At 44.5% G+C, this 17,893-nt stretch overlaps 1 protein-coding gene across 2 annotated transcripts in view; it reads left to right on the top strand.

The window, feature by feature from the left end:
• Nucleotides 1-1,502: 1,502 nt before the first annotated feature.
• cnn1b (calponin 1, basic, smooth muscle, b) overlaps nt 1,503-17,893 on the top strand; it is a 29,368-nt gene continuing 12,977 nt past the window's right edge. The window contains exon 1 of one of the 2 annotated variants that reach the window (XM_015349255.2): nt 1,503-1,599. Coding sequence is in view for 1 of the 2 variants with exons in the window: in XM_006631626.3 (XP_006631689.1) it covers nt 14,029-14,088 (60 nt within the window). In the remaining variant the exon portion in view is untranslated. Of the gene's footprint in view, nt 1,600-13,820; nt 14,089-17,893 lie in introns of those variants that run through there. The other variant, XM_006631626.3, reaches the window with a different exon arrangement.

Raw genomic sequence — 17,893 nt, 5'->3', positions numbered from 1 at the left:
AAACTGGGAAGGACGCCAAGCTATTGTGTCATAAGGCAGTCTGCCAAGGAGAAGCAGCTCATGTGGTTTCTAGTAGCTAATTGATCTGAGGATCTCCTCCAGCTGCTCCTGGAAAAAAATCCTGGGTATGGGCTCCGCCATATTTCTTTCTGAATCGGTTTCGTACCCGTGTTCCTATGAGGAATTTGAACACCGAGCGAGAACCCTAGCTGAGGAAGAGAGTTTAAAGGGCCCTGGATTTAGCTGCGACGTGGTGGACAGATCAGTCCCAGGAGGGGGCGCTGTTTCTGCAGAGTATCGCTCGCGTTTCATGGTTCGACAAGCGCGCCCGGCTGCGCAATGGGTAGACCCGAGTGGCGCTTAAGATAAAACCCTTTAAAAGCGAAAGTAGTGTTGCCCTCCGTTTGTTCTGAGGTATCAAAAAAACCCTCCAAAATCAGGACCAGAAAAGGTCAGTGGGGTATCCAGCCACTTAGCCATTTCGCCTGTCAGAGCCGGCCTTTTCCCCTCCACCGACACTTAGTGATTGTGTCACAGCACCAAGCCTCATCTCTGGCCCCGCTATGGTGGCCCACTCTCCCCGTCTTTTAGATTATTGATTTGTACAAATAGGACTAGCTCTGTCGGTTTCCCTTCAAACGTTTGAGACCCCCCAACCGATTATCTCATTAACTGTCTCTTCCCTAAACTGACAAGATGAGGTTTCTTCCACCTGAGTCCCATGTCTGGTCTTTTTTTCGGGGGGGCAGTGGACCAGCAGACGTTTGTAGGCCTTAAAGCAGCGATTCCCAGCCCTGGTGACCCCCAGCCGAGCCCTCAGTTACACAATGAAACCCTTCATTGACTAAATCATAAGGCGATTATCGTGAACGGTTTGTTCCCAGCTCTAACTGTTTGTATTCTGCAAGTGGGATAAAAACCCGAACTTGTGACAAGAAACAAAATGCAAATATCTAAATGAAGCCATTTCCCCGCTCAAGCGCGGCTTCAGTTATCTAATGAAGGGGTAAGGAGATGAAAACCGGCAAGTGTGTGGGTCACACGGAGCAGAACTGGACACCGCCGCATTAAGGCAAACAGGCCTCAGAATAAAGGATCAATTAGCTCAATTAAGGCTTAATTGGACCAGCTGTTCTTTTACAATGTTTTGTATTTTTTTATCGTTTGGCAACGAATGACATTTAGAGGTGTTCTCTTGCGTACAGACGGATAAGTGTTGCCAGTTGTCGGTTTGTAATCGGTTGTTCCCTCTTTGAAACGAAGAAACGCCACGACTTCATCGGAGACGTCAAATTGCTAATCCATCTCGCCACTGCCTGTTATGGCGTGGAAGAGCAGCGCACCTATGCACCGCGCCTCTAATCTTGTGGCTCCTGTAGTGTCGCTTTAACTCGCGGTTTCCGATCAAGCTGCCTTTTGGCTAGTCGACAATGGTGGCTTCTCCCTGTCCGCGGGTGACTGGCCTGCGTGCCTCGTTAGAGGCGCAGCCCGGTGGCGGGCTTGAGCTATCGGCGGGCTGCCAGCTCTGGAAAGGCACGGAACCTGCGGGGGCCACTTTCCTTGATTGATTCCAGTCCGCCGCCGCCGCCGGGAGCTCGGGTGAGTGAGTGCTTTCCTCGCTTTTTACCAAAAATGGTCAAGCAGGCTCGCCGAGGTGCAGGCATTCATCCCTCCCTCACAAACACAAGGACACTGATTTAAAAAAAAAAAAGACTGCTCACAACCTTACTGTTCGGGAACGCGTCCAGCGGAAGAAGCCCGTGATATTTTCATCGCCTGACAGAATAATGTAGCCTGTGAAGAATGGCTCCGGCTCGCCTTTGTAAAAGCCGCGTACTCTGCGTGTTACAGCGACTGCTGCCTCTGTGTTGAAGAACTGTTCCATCTATGTGAATCGCTGTCTGCCTGCTTCCTAAAACACGTTTCCTGCACCCATCATTCTTGCGATGCTTCTATTTATCTTTGTAGGTGGAATCTCTTTCCTCTGCATAATGCAAACTGTCAATCGGTTTCAGTCGGGCTATTTTTTAAATTTACAAAGTTAATTATTTTTTTAAAGGTATTGCATCTTGCAACTCTTTACCCGTGTCGCGGAAAAGCCCGAGACAACTTAATATGATTAAACAGTGAATGAAAACGCGGTTGAAGGTCCTTAAACGTCTTAGCTCTTACAGGCTGGAGTTCCTGGGTTTCGGTGATCTAAAGCCCAGTTTGTTAATTGTAGTTCTATACTGCTGGGGTGCGTTTTGCATGCGAGAACTTGAAACGTCGGGAGTGTCTCGGTCGGGTTGAAGGAGCCAGGCACAGAGACGATTGTCAACTAGGTTTTTCGGGACATCTTTGAAATCGACAAACACACGCACGTACTGTAGGGAACACGCGTGGAAAGGAGTTCTCCGAGCAATCAGAGCAAAGAGACATGAGGCATTCTTACACAGAGAGTTGATGGTGTCTGTAACGAAGGCTTTTTTAGGAAAAAGTTTAATGGGACTCTGAGCTCATTAATTGCGAGCTCATCGCTTGCAATTATCCCTTTCCTCTGAAAGGGATTTTCTTTTATGTTCTAATGATCTCTTCTTAACAGTTTATTAAACTCGTTCACGTTTTTTCAAAGTATCTCAATAAACTCCTGCAGCACACAAAAGGAAAGGATTCTGTAGTCTATTGAATTATTACAGAATCTCTGTGCCCATGTACTCTGTGGAAAATGCAATGTTAACAAAGGGATCAGAAGCTCTTCATTTTTAATAACGTGCAATTGTGGAACGGATTACTTTTAGAAATCGAGCACTTCGAAACGGCTACCGAACTGTTTTCTAAGAAGATGCTTAAAAATTGCTACCAGTCAACTCCTTCCTCCTCCCCCTCCCTTTATTTCCACGCACATCGCTAGGGCTTTCCAGCCAAAAGCTCCCACATTCTTCCCTGCTTCTGCGGATAGGAGACCTTCTTCCATAAATAGCCAAGCAGGCCGGTATTGTGCTGAATCGCCCAGTGCCCACATAGAAACGCGCTCTCGCTCTCCAGAACAGAGGGGGGGCGGGAGAGTTGCACTTGGGCCATGCCCATGAATTTGTTTGATCTCATTTTGTTTTTCCAATTTGTTGATTTTTTTTTTATTTATTTATTTTGCGCTCGATGACCAACACGGCGTGCTCAGACCCGACCTCTTTGTAATCTAAAACCAGCTGGAGCAATGTCAGAGATTCAAGAGCCGAAGGACAGCACTGCTGTCTAGAAGTGAATGTCAGACCTAAATGTGCTGAACTCTTCCAGTAGAATAAAGCAAAACGCAGTCTTGGCTCAATTCAAATATCACCCAGCACTGGCTGGACTTATGTACGTGTATGTAGTGGGTTCCCTTAGCATAACTAGAATTTAAACTGTTTCTAGAAGATAAGCAGTAAGGCTGCCTATTTTTTCCTTTTTGGTCCTCAAATATTTTTGTGCATTTTTGCCACTTTTTAAAGTTCTAGGGGGTATATTTCTGTAAAATCCATAAGCAATTTCCACATGTTCTCCCCACAGTTTTCAAAGAATTATAAAGGAGACTGTGTGATCTGTGTGTCCAGACACTTCTCCTTTCCTCGCGTGATTCGGAAATCTTAACTACTTTTTAAATGTGCATTTATTTGTGAGTTTTTTTTCTCTTTCTTTTCTCCCTGTTTGCTAGTCACAACCCACTTTTATTTTTCATCTCGAGAATGCATGGCCAGTCTAGCCTGTGACTTTCATGTCTCTTCTCTTTAATCATTCAGAGCTCTGCAGCTGAAATGACGGGAGCTCAACCCGGGCGATCTCAGCCTGGAATATTGGAGTGGTGGGGAAAGTATCACTTTCGTGACAAGCCGATAGCCAAATGGCCAGTTCCTTCAAAATTGGGAGAAAATATCAGCTTCTTTGTATTCCCTGGAAAAGAAACTCCTACTTGCTCCTGTTCCCAGTGCTTGTACAATGCCTACCACTTAACTTTCCATATAGTTTGTGCCATAGGTAGTTGCTACCACTCAGACATGCTCGAGTAGAGCATTAATGACCTAGCCAGCTTGGCCTGGTCTAGGATGCTTGATTTCAGATCTGTGCATCTTACACTTCTCTTCCTCAGACCTGCGGGGTTGGATTATTCGGAATTCTGTGGCCGCGGTAACACTGGGGGGACCACTACAGCGCCAAGGCAGAGCGAGCTGCTGGCAGGCGAGAATTGTTTAGAAAGGCGAATCCTTCAGCGCTTTAGTCACTGTCTCAGATCAGATCGCAAAAAGGGGGGAGACCACACAGAGGAACTTCTAAAAATGGCAATCGGGGAGTTATGACACTTCATAATGCTGCCTCCCTCCCCTCGCAACTTTCTCTGAGCAGTTGAATGTTGAATCTTAAGTGATTCGGTCACTCCTGCACTCCTGTGTGATCTTACGAGCATGGTATTTGTTTATTGTAGAATTAGGCTAATATCTTGCCAGTGTGTGTGAGGATGATTCTGCACTGCCTGGTTCTTGTCAGTGTTTCACTGGTTGGTTGCAGTCTGATTTTGAGTCCTAGGACTTGGGCTGTTGAAGCTGGTTTTCACAGTGGACAATCAAGACCCACCTCCAATATTATTTTTTTCTCCCTGTTGTACAGGATGAAACCAAATGATGGTAAAATTAATCTTTCAACAGAGAAATTGGACATCATCAGACCAATGTATTTATGTAGTTCAGGTGGGTAGCTGCATCAGCATGCTTAGGCTGCAAAGGAACAAGTAATACTGTAGGTTTATTCCATGCTGAAAAGAGAAGAAAGAAAACAACTTTTTGGCCGTGGAGCCTTCTTCGGGTGTGAGCTCACTTGTTCCAACGGATTTATGTATTTATTTCTCCCTTAGTTGGCACACTTCACTGTCTGTGTTGTCCAGTTGAAGGAACTCAATGGTGAAGACCTACTGCAAGTATATCTGTGCATCTATTTTCTAACCACTTCTTCCAATTCAGGGTCACAGGGGAGTTTGAGCAAGGCACAAGGCAGGTGGGATGCCAGTCCATCGCTGGGCGCACACACTCCCAGGCCAATTTCCTCAGAAGATAGTTGACCTAGCAGTATGTCTTTGGACTGTGGGAGGAAACCCATATGATCCTGGGGGGGGAACATGCAAACTCCCCACAACTAGCAACCATGGTCTGGAATTGAACCCAGGGCCCCAGCACTGTGCCATTATGATGCCCCTACAAAACCATTGTTTTACACAATGTGATTTAAGGAGCTGTTTACACCACATCTGAGTGCTTTAACCTTGGCTGGTAGGGAAACATTTACTGGGTTATACTGAGAGCAAGTTGCAAAGAGGACACCCGATACCAGCCTTAGCTGTGTAGCACACAATGGTAACAAAAGGCAGTTTTTCTTTTTTTGTCCAGGGATGAGGGAAATTTTCAGTATAGATGATCATATTTTGCTTGCAAATTGTACCATTTTGGGCTTTCTAAGGCAGAAAGAATAAAGATGGGATAATGTTTCAGCATTCCTTTTGAAGAAGAAAATCCCAAATAGAAATAAGGTTTGTTCACCTATGTTATTGAATAAAGCATTGCTGGTGAATTGCTGTGCATCCTGGACCCCATCTGCTCTGTTGGAAGTGTGTATATATATACTGTATGTGTAATGCATCTAAGCTGTGTTTTTAGAATAGAGAAGATGACATTTCTAATAAACTTGCCAGATTTGCAAATGTTGCTTAAATGTGATTTTGTCGAAGTTTATCTGAAATATTCAGGATTGGACAACAAAAAGGGCAGATATTTAATGTAGATGAAGACAAGAAGAATAGGGTCGATAGAGTAAACTATGACCAATATTAGGCACTGAGCTATATACAAAAGTGTTTTTTTTGTTACATTTCTCTTCTAGCAAATGTGAGAAAGAAATAGGGAAGGCAAAAGCAAAGATTAGCCTGTGGTCAGAAGTGTTTTATTTTAAATCAGGACTTCCCAATCCTCATCCTTGAGACCCACACACGTGTTTTTTCATTCCAGCCTTAATTGAACTAACATGTTGCTTGACTGGAATATGTGCAAGGATTTGTTTGTGTACTAAGAAGTTTGGGGTCTTATTTTACATATGAAATGAGAGGCAACCTCCAACGTGTTTCAAAGCTGAAAGCAGTCAAACACTTTAAATTATTCCGATTATTAAGTCCTATTAGGGGTTTCGTTGTTTAATGGAGAGCTTAGATGGAACAAAACCAGCAGGTGTGTGAGAGAGGAGCTGCTCACTTAAATCAATAATAATAACAATTGCTTACACTTATATAGCGCTTTTCTGGACCTGCTTTACAGGTAATGGGGATCTCCTTCACCACCAATGTGCAGCCCCACCAGGATGATGCGATGGCAGCCATAGTGCGCCAGAATGCTCACCACACACCAGCTATCAGTGGGGAGCAGAGCACTCATAGAGGAGAGATTCATAGACGGGGATTATTAGGAGGCCATGATTGATAAGGGCCAATTGGAAATTTGGTCAGGATGCCGGGGTTACACCCCTACTATTTTGAGAAAAGCCCTGGGGTTTTAATGACCACACCGAGTCAGGACCTCGGTTTTACATCTCATCCGAAGGACGGCGCCGGTTTACAGTATAGTGTCCCCGTCACTATACTGGGGCATTAGGACCACATAGACTGCAGGGTGAGCGCCCCCTGCTGGCCCCATTAACAACACTTCCAGCAGCAACCTTAGTTTTTCCCAGGAGGTCTCCCATCCAGGTACTGACCAGGCTCACACCTACTGAGCTCCAGTGGGCTGCCAGTTGTGAGTTGTAGGGTGAAATGGCTGCTGATCAATCAAGGGAGGTTCTGTTAAAATGTTACAGTGCCCTAGTAAGGCCTCATTTGGAGTCACTGGTAACTGCATTGCAGAAGAAAGCTGCACTGGAGAGCAGGAGTACATTCTTGTGCTTAAAGCAGTTGTGCCCAGTCCTGTTCCTGGTGACCCCCACACCTGTTGGTGTTCATTCCATCCCACCTTCGTTAGAAACCTGAAGCCTTGCTTGAGCGAAGAAGTTGCTTTAATTAAAATTTGCCTTTTGTTCCTTTGAATTTTATTTCATTTTGAAAATACGGTGGGTGAAAGCTGGGAACAAATATGGTGGAGCTTTAAAACCATTCACATTAACCTTAATAGTCAATGAAGGGGTTGATTGTGTAACTGAGGGCTCAACTGGAGCACAAAGCAGCATGGATGGCGGTCACCAGGACTTGGAACCAGTGGCTTAAAGGAATGACCAGCTCAAAAGTCAAAGGAACTGAATATTGATAGTGCTATTTAAAAGCACTGTATAAAGTTCTATTAATATTAATTGACCTTGGTATTATATCCTTAAGTACTTCTTAACTTTTATGTACCTAAATTCAGTATAAGGGTGCATGAAACTGGTTTTCTACATCCTTGCAGACAAGTCCAGTGGGCTTTTTCCGGGTCAACGGTGAGGCATTACGGGAAGTATGAAGGTGGGAGAGGAACTACGACCCTTCTCGGTACAGATGGTGTGGCACGTCTTTGCACAAAAGGGTGTGGGTGTCAAGAGAAAGACATGATATGCATCTTCAAGCCCATACCACTCTGCGTCCACTCGTCCACTCTGCGTGTTAATTACGGCCGGTGTGATAGTTATTTAATAACTTTAAACACTGCTCTGAGCAGAATTTCTAGGACTCATGTGGGTGTAAACACGGCGGTTAAAAATCGAGCTGCCCGCCTACCGCCCTGATAACAATAACCACTTTTATCCTGTTGAATGAAACAATGACTCGGGCGCTTAAACAGTTCGTCAGCCTGAAACTGTTTTAAAACTCTGATTTGGGGTACTCCGATCTGACAGCGGCCCTGGGGAATTGTTGTAGTCATTCTTGGATAAATTATCGCTGACTCGTCAAAGCAGGTCTTCGCATCACTGCTTAATTAGTTCTGTCATTAATTAGCAGTGCTGCGGATTCGGCGGTCCGCGTGACTTGTGCGCTGACCGTACGAAACCTTTCGACCTGTTCAGCGCTCTACAAAACCGGTAGTGGTGCAAGGCATATTGAGCACAGCCTTTGCCTATCCAACTGCAGCTGGTCATGTGCTTCAACTTTCTCTTCGTTTGGCTCGTAGTCTGATAAAAAATACTGTTTTTCTACTGTTTCCAAAATACCGAAACGTACCTCCTGAACACAGAGTATCTACTGTATAGTGTATAACAGGTCTTCGTCATATTGAAATCCTTCTCGTGGCTGGTTTGCGGGCAGGGAAGAAATTTTAACTGAATTGTCGCAGTACAAAATACGAATTTTCTCAGTATCTTCTCAGACCTGTACAGTTCTTGCAGATTAACAATAATATTGCTGTATATCTAGTTTGAATTAGCTGATGCCTGTAAATGACACATCAAAGCGGTTTCTGAACGGTACATAAAGTGTAACAACACGTCATTCAGTATCTATTGTATGTTCTAGTGTATTTATACTACGTGTAGTATAGACCTAATTTGGAAGTCTGTGAATGAACAGTTAAAATTGCATGAAAGAAAAGTCGGTCAGTAGTAGAAGTGCCCGAGAGCGTTAAAGCACCGAGATGTCGCACCTTTCTGCTTATAGAAGGTGCGCGAATCTTCCCTCTGTCTGGAATATTTCTTTCTGGCAGCCGAGACGACATTGCGATCCAAGCGCTTTTGCAGGCAGCGTTATTTGGCTGCAAGTACCCCACATGCCCAAATAAAGCCTCCGCATTCCTCTTGTTTGGCATTTTCCAAAATGTTTACAAGACCTCCGCTTGCTCTTTCTCGCGCTCCCTCCCTCCCCCTGCCTCTCTCTTGAGTAAAACGGCACAATATCCACCCCGGAGATGAAATCGCTCCCCTTTGGCCGGGTTTTATTATATAAAGTAGGGAATCACTTTGTTGTCAGTGCGCACTGAAGTTATCCCAGGCGGACTTATAAGGCAAAGCTACGACCGCGTCTGTGCCGCTTTTTCTGCCCCAAAAGAATGCGAAAGTAAAGCCGACCCAGTAACGCCACTCACTGAGAGCTTAAACCGTGTTTTTATTAAAGCTACAGCACGAAGAGCGCACGACAGGGTCCATTTACACGCAAATATCACATTCCGAGTTGCACCTTCACCCGCTATGAGATGACACACTTCATATAGCAGCTTCGTCCGGCTCTTCCTATAAATAGACAGTTACTTTCAGCAGGGCCAAGTGTGATGTAGCTATAGTTCTCCTCTGATTTATAAAACCCGACTTGGTAACTTTTTTTTTTTGCTCATGTGCTATTTTGGGAAAGGAGGACAACTGGTAAACTTAAAATGACACAAATTAGAAAACCCAAAACCTTTTATTTGTGCCCTCGAACTTCCGAGAATTCCGCAAAGTCTTTACCGACCATGTGGTGTCACCGCTTGAGAACCAGGATGCCCTCCTCTCTTTATCTGAGGGCGGCGGGGTCCCCTGATGCCAGCTGAGCACTTAATTGCTTAATTGACGCACTACTTGCATGACATTTTTTCGGTCTGGAAAACGGGTGATGACTAAAGCACTTCCAGCAGTTTGGCACATTGTGTTGGAGTTCGCACACCTTTGATTTTAGATCAGCTGGACTGACTCAGTCCAGTCCAAATGGAGATCTTACACACGTGGGGGGCTCTGAATGCCCCCACACATACACACAGAATAAAGCGGCAAAACCTCTTTAGTCTTGAAAAGAAGGACCTGCCTATGAGGTTCAGTTCCAGATTTTGAAAAGGTTAAAAAAGAAAAAAAAAAACCCCACGCGAGGAGCTGCATCCAAGCTCAACAGGGAAACGCAGGCAAGTGGAAATTCTGACCTGACGCTTTCAGGACTGGGATTAGAATTGCTCTTTTACACAGCCAGACAATATTGGCAGGGTAGTGATCTGTGTAACCAATAAACCCAGCCTGTTCCCGCAGAAGCTAATAAAAAAAACCCCACCATTGTTAGTTTTAATTTAAAACAGAGAAGCCTCTTAAAAAAAACCCACCCACTTCCCATCTCTGTAAACTCAGAAGCCAAGTACAGTAAACACAGCTCTCAGCAATTGACTTCAGAAGCCCTCAATTGCATTGCAATTAGCAGTCGTGTTTGCTTGGGATGGGCTGGCTTTGTGCACTGAGCTGGTGTCTGCCACTGAAATTCAGACAGTCCTTAGTCGTGTAGCCACAGATCTGCCCCTAACTCGTGCTCACACTGAGGGAATCCTTCAATCTCCTTGTGGCGATTTATCCACTACACTGTGTGGGGGAGCTAGAGCCTATCCCAGCAAGCAACAGGCGAAAGGCAGGACCCTGGACAAGTCACTAGTCCCATGCAGGGTGCACACCGACAAAAACACACTCACACCAGGGCCACTTTTCCCAGAAGCCAATTAACCTACTAGTATGGTTTTGGAGTGTGGGCGGAAACTGAAGCACCTGGAGGAAACCTGTGTGAACACAGAACATACAAACTCCACACAGATGGCACCGCAGGTCCAGAATTGATCCCAGTGCTGTGATGTCACCACTGTGCCCCTCTTTCCTTCTTGTGAGTTCTAAAAACATGGAGCTCTTAATACATCTTAATACTGTACACATATTACACTATGGTTCCATTCATTTCACTCTTCCAGTGCGGCATTCCACTGTAGGTTCAGGAGCTGCGGGGATCTTTCCTGGTGATGTTGGGCTTTTTTTTTAAACTTTCCTCCTGGTGACTGAGCAGAGTTGTATGTGGACCCCTGGATCCCCATTCCAGCAGCTGTCGCAGGACCACCACCAAATCCGCAGCTCCATAGGGACATGGAGCCATTGAATTCCTGGGGAATTCCTGGGGAATTCCAGGTAATGGGTTAAGCAAAGACATTAAGGGGACATTTGGCAAGCAAGCCTTTATAACTGATGCCTTGTAGCATCCTGAGACTGGATATGCCCTGATGGCTTTCTTAAACTAATACTGGATATGTCAAAATCTAACAGTAGCTCTAGGTCTTCATACATCAGTGATGATGGTGAATTGTGACCCATGAAGGCTGCCCCCTGAAATGGATCCTATTGTCAGGTTCCTGGTTCTTCTGATCCTGATTGTGCATCTTTGTAAAAATGGAAGGCACTGTACTTCTTTCTCGCCCCTCTTCATCTACCCACCTTCTCTGTGCTCGCAAACTATTTCTTATGGTCAGTTGCCCTTAATTATACCTCTGTGTTCTCATTAATGAGTATGGCTGTTCTAAAACTTGAAATTCATTCAATCTTCCAATTAACAGTCCATTTAAAAATAAAAGTGCTTTTTGTTTGTTCCTGATTCCAGAAAACATGGCTTGTCTGCAGAGTACATTGTATCCAGATGATTCCCACGTAAAAAAACTGCCAGTGATTCATGCCTCTGTGAGCTTCTCGCAGGGCCCATCACTTAACATTCCATTTCCCGGGCTTCCAGAACGACACACGTGTGTAAAATAGGAAAACGAGTTCATTGTTCCCAACCCTGTGACATCATGTGGAATTGCTGGATCTGGCAGCTAAGCCTGGTCTGGAAGCTGTGCTTTGTCCCCAGTGAGCGGTTTACACACCAGTGCTAGTTCTGTGCTGGAGCCACAGCACTGAACCCCCCATCTAGAAGGTGGACCAGCCTGGTGTTTTGGAGGTGCTGTGCCTGACAAGTAGAAATCGCTTTGTTTTACTTCAAGGTTCCTTTTAAGAAGAATCTCCACTCCCTCCCCCTGTTTCTCATTCTTGGATGCAATTAGCTAATTGTTCCCAGCATCCTGTCAAAAAGCAAGCCGGCTTTGACAACAGGACTGTTATTGGTTCCAACCAGCTGCAACTCTTTGTGTAAAGCCATCCTCAGTTTCAGTTTCTACTTGGCAATAGTTATACAGCTCCTTCATAACAGTCTCATCATGCCAGTGTTTCTTTTCTAGTGGGTTTTAAGACATCTGTGGATATCTTTGTAGTGATGCTCTGATTGGTGCAATGTCATAAAGTCTAGATTTATCAAAAAAATCGGACTGATGGAAAAATACTTAGTGGTTATGAAAGGAGAGATAGCACTGAGTTCCAGGGGTCACTGTTGGATATGATTGAACTATACTAAAGTACTGCATTATGTTTAGTAATACAGTAGTAGCAATGTATAGGCATTTAATTTTGGTCTCTTGAGCACATTTTAGTTTTCATGTTGAGCCAAAGATTCATACATTTGTAGTTGTGTGAGCAGGTCAGATTCTGTAATGTGAAAAGAGACTTATCATGCCAGACTGCAGGGCTGTCGGGTCCCAGTGCAGGACTCCAGTATCTGACTGCTGGGACCCACCTATACAAGTTCAAACAGTCCTTCTCAAGGTCAGACTTCAGATCTGAAACTTGTTCAACTAGACCGGTGAGCAGGGCATGATGTGATCTCTTGCTCTCTGGCTGCACAAGTCCTCCTAGTGCCCTATTATTGGAGAGTTGAGTTTTAAGTACAGGAGTTAAAATATTTGAACAAAACGTACATTGATAATTCAGATCATTGCCTATTGGAGGTGAAATTAACTTTAAAATCTTTATGAATGCTCTTCATTCCATAGCAGAAGGGAATGCTGAAAGAAAAGGAAAGGAATAGTTTACTGGGGAAATGGCCTGGCAAGGTCAATGGATTGATTTTAATTGGATGAGCCATTGCAATGAAACAGTGGTGTTGGTTTAATTAACCCAATGGTTATCTTTTACTCCTGGTACCCTTGTTAATCTGAGCCCTAGCATGTAAGAAATGCTCTGTGATCTGTTTCAAATGTCCCCAGTGCTGACGCACCTAAAAACCTGTGTGGTTTGTCCTTGAATGAGGTATTACTGTAGTGAGAATCTCGTGACGGTAGCGTCAACGCCTTCTAACCAGGAGGCTGTCAGACCTTGGAAGCTCAGCAACTACAAGGGCCAGAGCCCTGTAATGGAAACTCGGGTCCACTGTAAGTGTTGGTGGGCCAGCAGGTGGCAGTCTTCCCCCTGGATCAGAAATCCCATACAATGATCCAGTATGGCAGCAGGACAATATATAGACGTGTTATAGGACGTGCCGTGCAGTTGAGGCCCTTGGGCTTTAAAGATCCCACAACACTGTTCTGGACAGTAGGACACATCACCCAGGAGGAAGCTGCACTTCAGTGATGAATACAGTGGTCCCCTCTTACAGATAAAGTGGTTTTGCATTCTTTCATGATAGAGAGCCCTTGTTAGCGCTCTATAATAAGGAATAACAATATTGAAAAGAATTTGAGGACCTATTTGTGCACTAGTGCCTTGGGCATATTGAAAAGGCACCTTATTCTCTTGATTTGACCACACATTCTGAAAATAATGATTCTGGGGAGAAGGGGGAAACTCTTCCCCAACCTGTTTTCCATTTATCGCAATCTGTTACTTCCCAGTTGGGGGCTAATGAATTAAAAGGTCCTCTTCTTTAAAAGGTGAATGTCAACTGCTTATTTCTCATTCGAGAGGAAGATTAACTTAGCCTGATGCTGAATGTTTAGTGAATGCGGTCTGATGATCGTATCTAAAAGGTCACAAATGATTGTATTGTTTTTTGATTTGCCACCGATTGCCTTATTTGTGTTGACGATCGTTCCAAAAATAGTTTTGATAAAACGTAGAGGGGTATTACAATGAATGTACTACAGAACGATAGCATCTTCAAAGTCCACCATAGGTGGAAAACGTGACACGATTCCGTCCTAATGCCATCCCGCTGACATCACTGAGAAGCAGTAGGCCGCTGCGATTGGACAGGTCCTGGGCCAATCGCAGCGAGGCCCGCAGACACACAGATGGGAAGAGTTTAAAACAGAAAGAAAGGTTTTGGAAAGTGGTCCAAAACTTTTCCAAAGGGAACTAAAGTGGGGAAAACGACAGCGACCGAGACGAGGAAGTCTTCCACGCACCCCCGTGAAGCTTCACTGCGGCAGAGCGGACGGTTTTGTAATTTTGCTGTTCAAAATCTGTTCTATTTCTCCTTTTTGTTTTTAAATCGACTGTGAACGAAACATGTCAGGACATTTCGTCAGAGGACCTGCGTATGGACTTTCGGCCGAAGTGAAAAACAAGGTAGGATTTATATACATGTTGCTCTGAGTGGATATTTCACATCACAAACAGCATGTTCTCTAGAAACGTTTAATAGAATTAGGGAGACAACTCCAGTCCACTGCGATTCTATCAAAATTTAGATTACCAGTAGCTTGTCATGCACACGGCACAGAGCGCATAAATAAATAAATCGGTAACATCGGTTCTAAATCTATTTTTATTGCTCATGCACAACTTAGCTGGGAGGGGGACAGACCCCACCAAAAAACCTTGAATTTTGACGGGTTAAAATAACCCCAACGTGATCTAAAGACACCTGTTAACATGTGCTGGTGTATACCACCGTTTAAAGAAGCGCGCATACTGGCGATTGTAGAGCTCCCCATCATTAACTTAATGCACCTACAAAGACTACAGGGAAACAGGGATTCGAACTGCTTGTTTAAAAAAAAAAACCCTGTTGTTTTCAAGCGATGTTTTTTTGTTTCTAGCTCGATTAGTAAGCGACTCAGGTGATGCTGATGTCGAGTGACGGTTCTTTGATGTCCAGTCGGTGATCGCTCTTTCGCCACACGCTCTCAGTGCGATAATTCGGTGCTGGGGACGTACTGTATAAAGTATTTAACAGTTATTTCATGAGTCAAGACCGACAGCTGAGATTACATTTCCAAGTGGGATAGAAAAATAGCTTCGTCCTCTGTTTGAGATAACGAGGGGAGCCGATTATTTTTTTTTTGGAGACGTCTGATAGAAACCCGCTCTTTGATACTTGGACAAGCTTTGCTTTCTCCGCAGTACACTGGGTCTCGGGTCTTAATTAACCGATGAGGAAGGCGTTGGACGTTCTCTTCATCTTGAAGTTTTCACAGCTTAACGCCTCACAGCTCTTTCCTTTTCTGTGTAAAGTAAGCCCCAGGTGGGAGGTATCCACTGGGTTGGTAGAAGAGACCAAAGTAGAATCCAGACCGATCTCTCACTGAGACTCATGCACAGGACTAACGCTAACTGCTTCTGTACGGTCAAGTATCGGTGCACAGACCTGAGAATGTCCCAGCGAAGATGGTAACAAAAGGATACAGGGTAAATTACTTCCTTTAAATCGAGAAGTGCCCCCACTTTAATTGCTGTGGGTCTGTTGACATCAACAGGAGGAATTTAATTTCCTCAGAAGCTGGAAGAGTCGGTATAATCCGACATTGTCCACGCAGCCCTGTCTCGGGCCCAGCAGCTGTTGGGAATAAATGATATGATTAAATTGGCTGGAAATACTCCTAGAGCTAGAAATACAAGTGTGACACGTGCTGGACGGTCAGATGGTTCTGAATTTCCCCATCTTCTTTATAAAGGTGTCTGGAAAATCTCAGCTGATTTTTAGCAGGTCTCCCAATTCCACAGTTAGTATGAAGGCCCTCTGGGGAAATGGTGTCCAGTGTCAGCTGGTCTTCTAGGTCTGGTTAAATCGGCAGTGCCTGAAGAGCTGGGAGAAGCTGTTCAATTGGCCCAATTAAGATGCTAACGAGCTGATTCGGGTCATTAAGATAAGAATCCAGCATCTGCTCTGGGCCTCTGGGTTAGTGGTTGGGCACCCCTGACCTGCATGTTTGATCCAGCGGTAGGAACTTGACCTTTCTATATTCTGTACATATTATAAATCTATTACCTTTGATGTGCTTTCTACATAAAGGTCATGTTCTTCTACCAATTAGTTGTGAGGTTGTGTAACCGAAAATAAGTTTTGGAGGAGGGAATGGGTTCCCTAGGACAAAGAACAGCCAAGAGAGATTTTTTGTGTGCTTTTATCAAGGCCCATTTATACTGATGGTAAAACACGACATTATTGGACTTGTCTCAACTCAATAGTCCAATTTTAAATCAGAAATGCAATATTGGCCAGCACAATCCTATTTAATCATTTAATTACCTAGTACATGCTTTTACTCTGGTGAACATGCAGTGCAGAAAAATTATATTATGTGTAAGTACAAGGGTATAGTGGTACAAAAAGTAAAATAAAAACAACATGAAGCAGGGTGTTCCCAGTACTACATGGTATCCACATTGTCAAGTACATACTTGTGCCCATGGTGAAGAAGCACAATTAACATGTTGCATCGCCAGGTTGAGATTTGAAACAGTCTGTGCAGTAAAGTGTAAGAGTAGGTGAGGGATGAGAGAGCACAGGCGCTGTTGGAACACGAGTCTTGAGGCCTGTGGTCTAGGGTCGAGTGACTGTACCTCTGGAGTGTAGGGTCCAGTCTCCAGGCAGTATCTACCAGTGCCACTGGTCCAGGACCAGGCGTGCAGTGGTGGAGAAAATGAATGGCAAGAACATGCTCGGATTGATACTGGAAACAGTCGGCAATGTCTGGGATGGGATGTTCATCGGGTGGCCTGACCTTTTCTTGATTTTTTTTTTTTGCCGCCTTGGGGGGCGGGGGCATATTGCACTTTCATTACAGGTGAATGAAAAATAAACAATTTCTCTTTCAAACTAATTTTATCATCTTTACCCACGGTATTATTGGAGTAGCATTTAGAAATGTTCAGTTTTTTTGGAACAATGAAGTTGGGTTCGTTTTTGCAAATTTCAGACAAGTTAATTAAGAATCAGGAACGTTGGAATAAAGACGAAAGTTAATGCATTTCAGGGTGTTCCCTAACACAGATCCTCCAGGAGATTGAGGATGTTGGGGTCCCCTCTATACATGCACCACTACCTCAGAGATATGGGTGATGCTTGTGTCTTCCTGCAGAAATTATCAATTTAATTGCAAGGAGCTTCTCAAACAAATTCAAAACATGGATGGGATAGGGGGTATTACAACATAGCAGCATCTTAATTGCATAAGGTTGTTTATAACAAACATTAACAAGTAAGAATCCATTGAAAAAGTAGGCTACAGTCCTCAAACACACTGGCCATCTTATACTGTCTGCATAACTACAGATTCTGTGCACTCTGTCACAGAAGCTGACTTTTTGATGCCCTTTATCTCTTACATTATCACCTGTTGACTCTGACCAACAGAGTCAACAGGTTGACTCTGTCAACAGGTTGTCAACAGAGTCAACAGGTTGGTGTGTTGTGGTATGTAGCCATCTGTTAAGTAACTCTTTACTTTAAGAATCTGGTCTGCTTAGCTAGAGCTATTAAAATAGCCCTTGCTATATGAAAGTTGAGTTATTCTACCGAAGTTGCACAGGGCCCTTGCAAATGTGATGTGCTGTTGCTTTTAACTGGAAGGTGCCTCTTGGGCAGATGCTTTCTAGATAACCATTTCTGATCACGGGATGCATCTTTTAAAAATTCTTTATGCACACCTGGAAGAGCCAAGACTCTTGTAACCGCCCACCTTTGAACCACTCGCCAATGAGCATGTCACAGGCAGCCCCGCCCAGTGACGGAGGACCACTGCTCATTGGAAGAGAGTCCATCACTGAAAGCACTGCATTCCTCCAGGCACCTGAGAGGAGGCAGGGGTCACTGAGAGCTGAAAGAGCCCAGACTTGGGTTCTGTCCATTGACCCTTGGCAAGTTCTCAAGCTTTCTTGAGCTGCATCCTTCAGAGAAGATTTAAAATCAATTTTTGTGAGCTGTTCTATACTGACTGGTGTCTACAGGTGATGCTGGATAAAAGCAGATACACTGATCCCTGAAGCACAGGGGACAAGGCAGAACTGAGAGCATGACCTCTTGTACACTGATATCAGGGGGGCATCAGTCCATCAGAAGACCACAATGAAGGTGACAATTAAGAACCCTCTGTTGAAAACCCTTGGAAAGTGAGGGTAGATTATGCAGACCTCAAACAGAAGGCCCCTG

Source organism: Lepisosteus oculatus, chromosome 11, assembly GCF_040954835.1.
Source record: "Lepisosteus oculatus isolate fLepOcu1 chromosome 11, fLepOcu1.hap2, whole genome shotgun sequence".
NCBI classification, from domain to species: domain Eukaryota; kingdom Metazoa; phylum Chordata; class Actinopteri; order Semionotiformes; family Lepisosteidae; genus Lepisosteus; species Lepisosteus oculatus.
The sequence above is the reverse complement of the archived record's forward strand: the minus strand, read 5'-3'. Positions and strand labels throughout refer to the sequence as shown.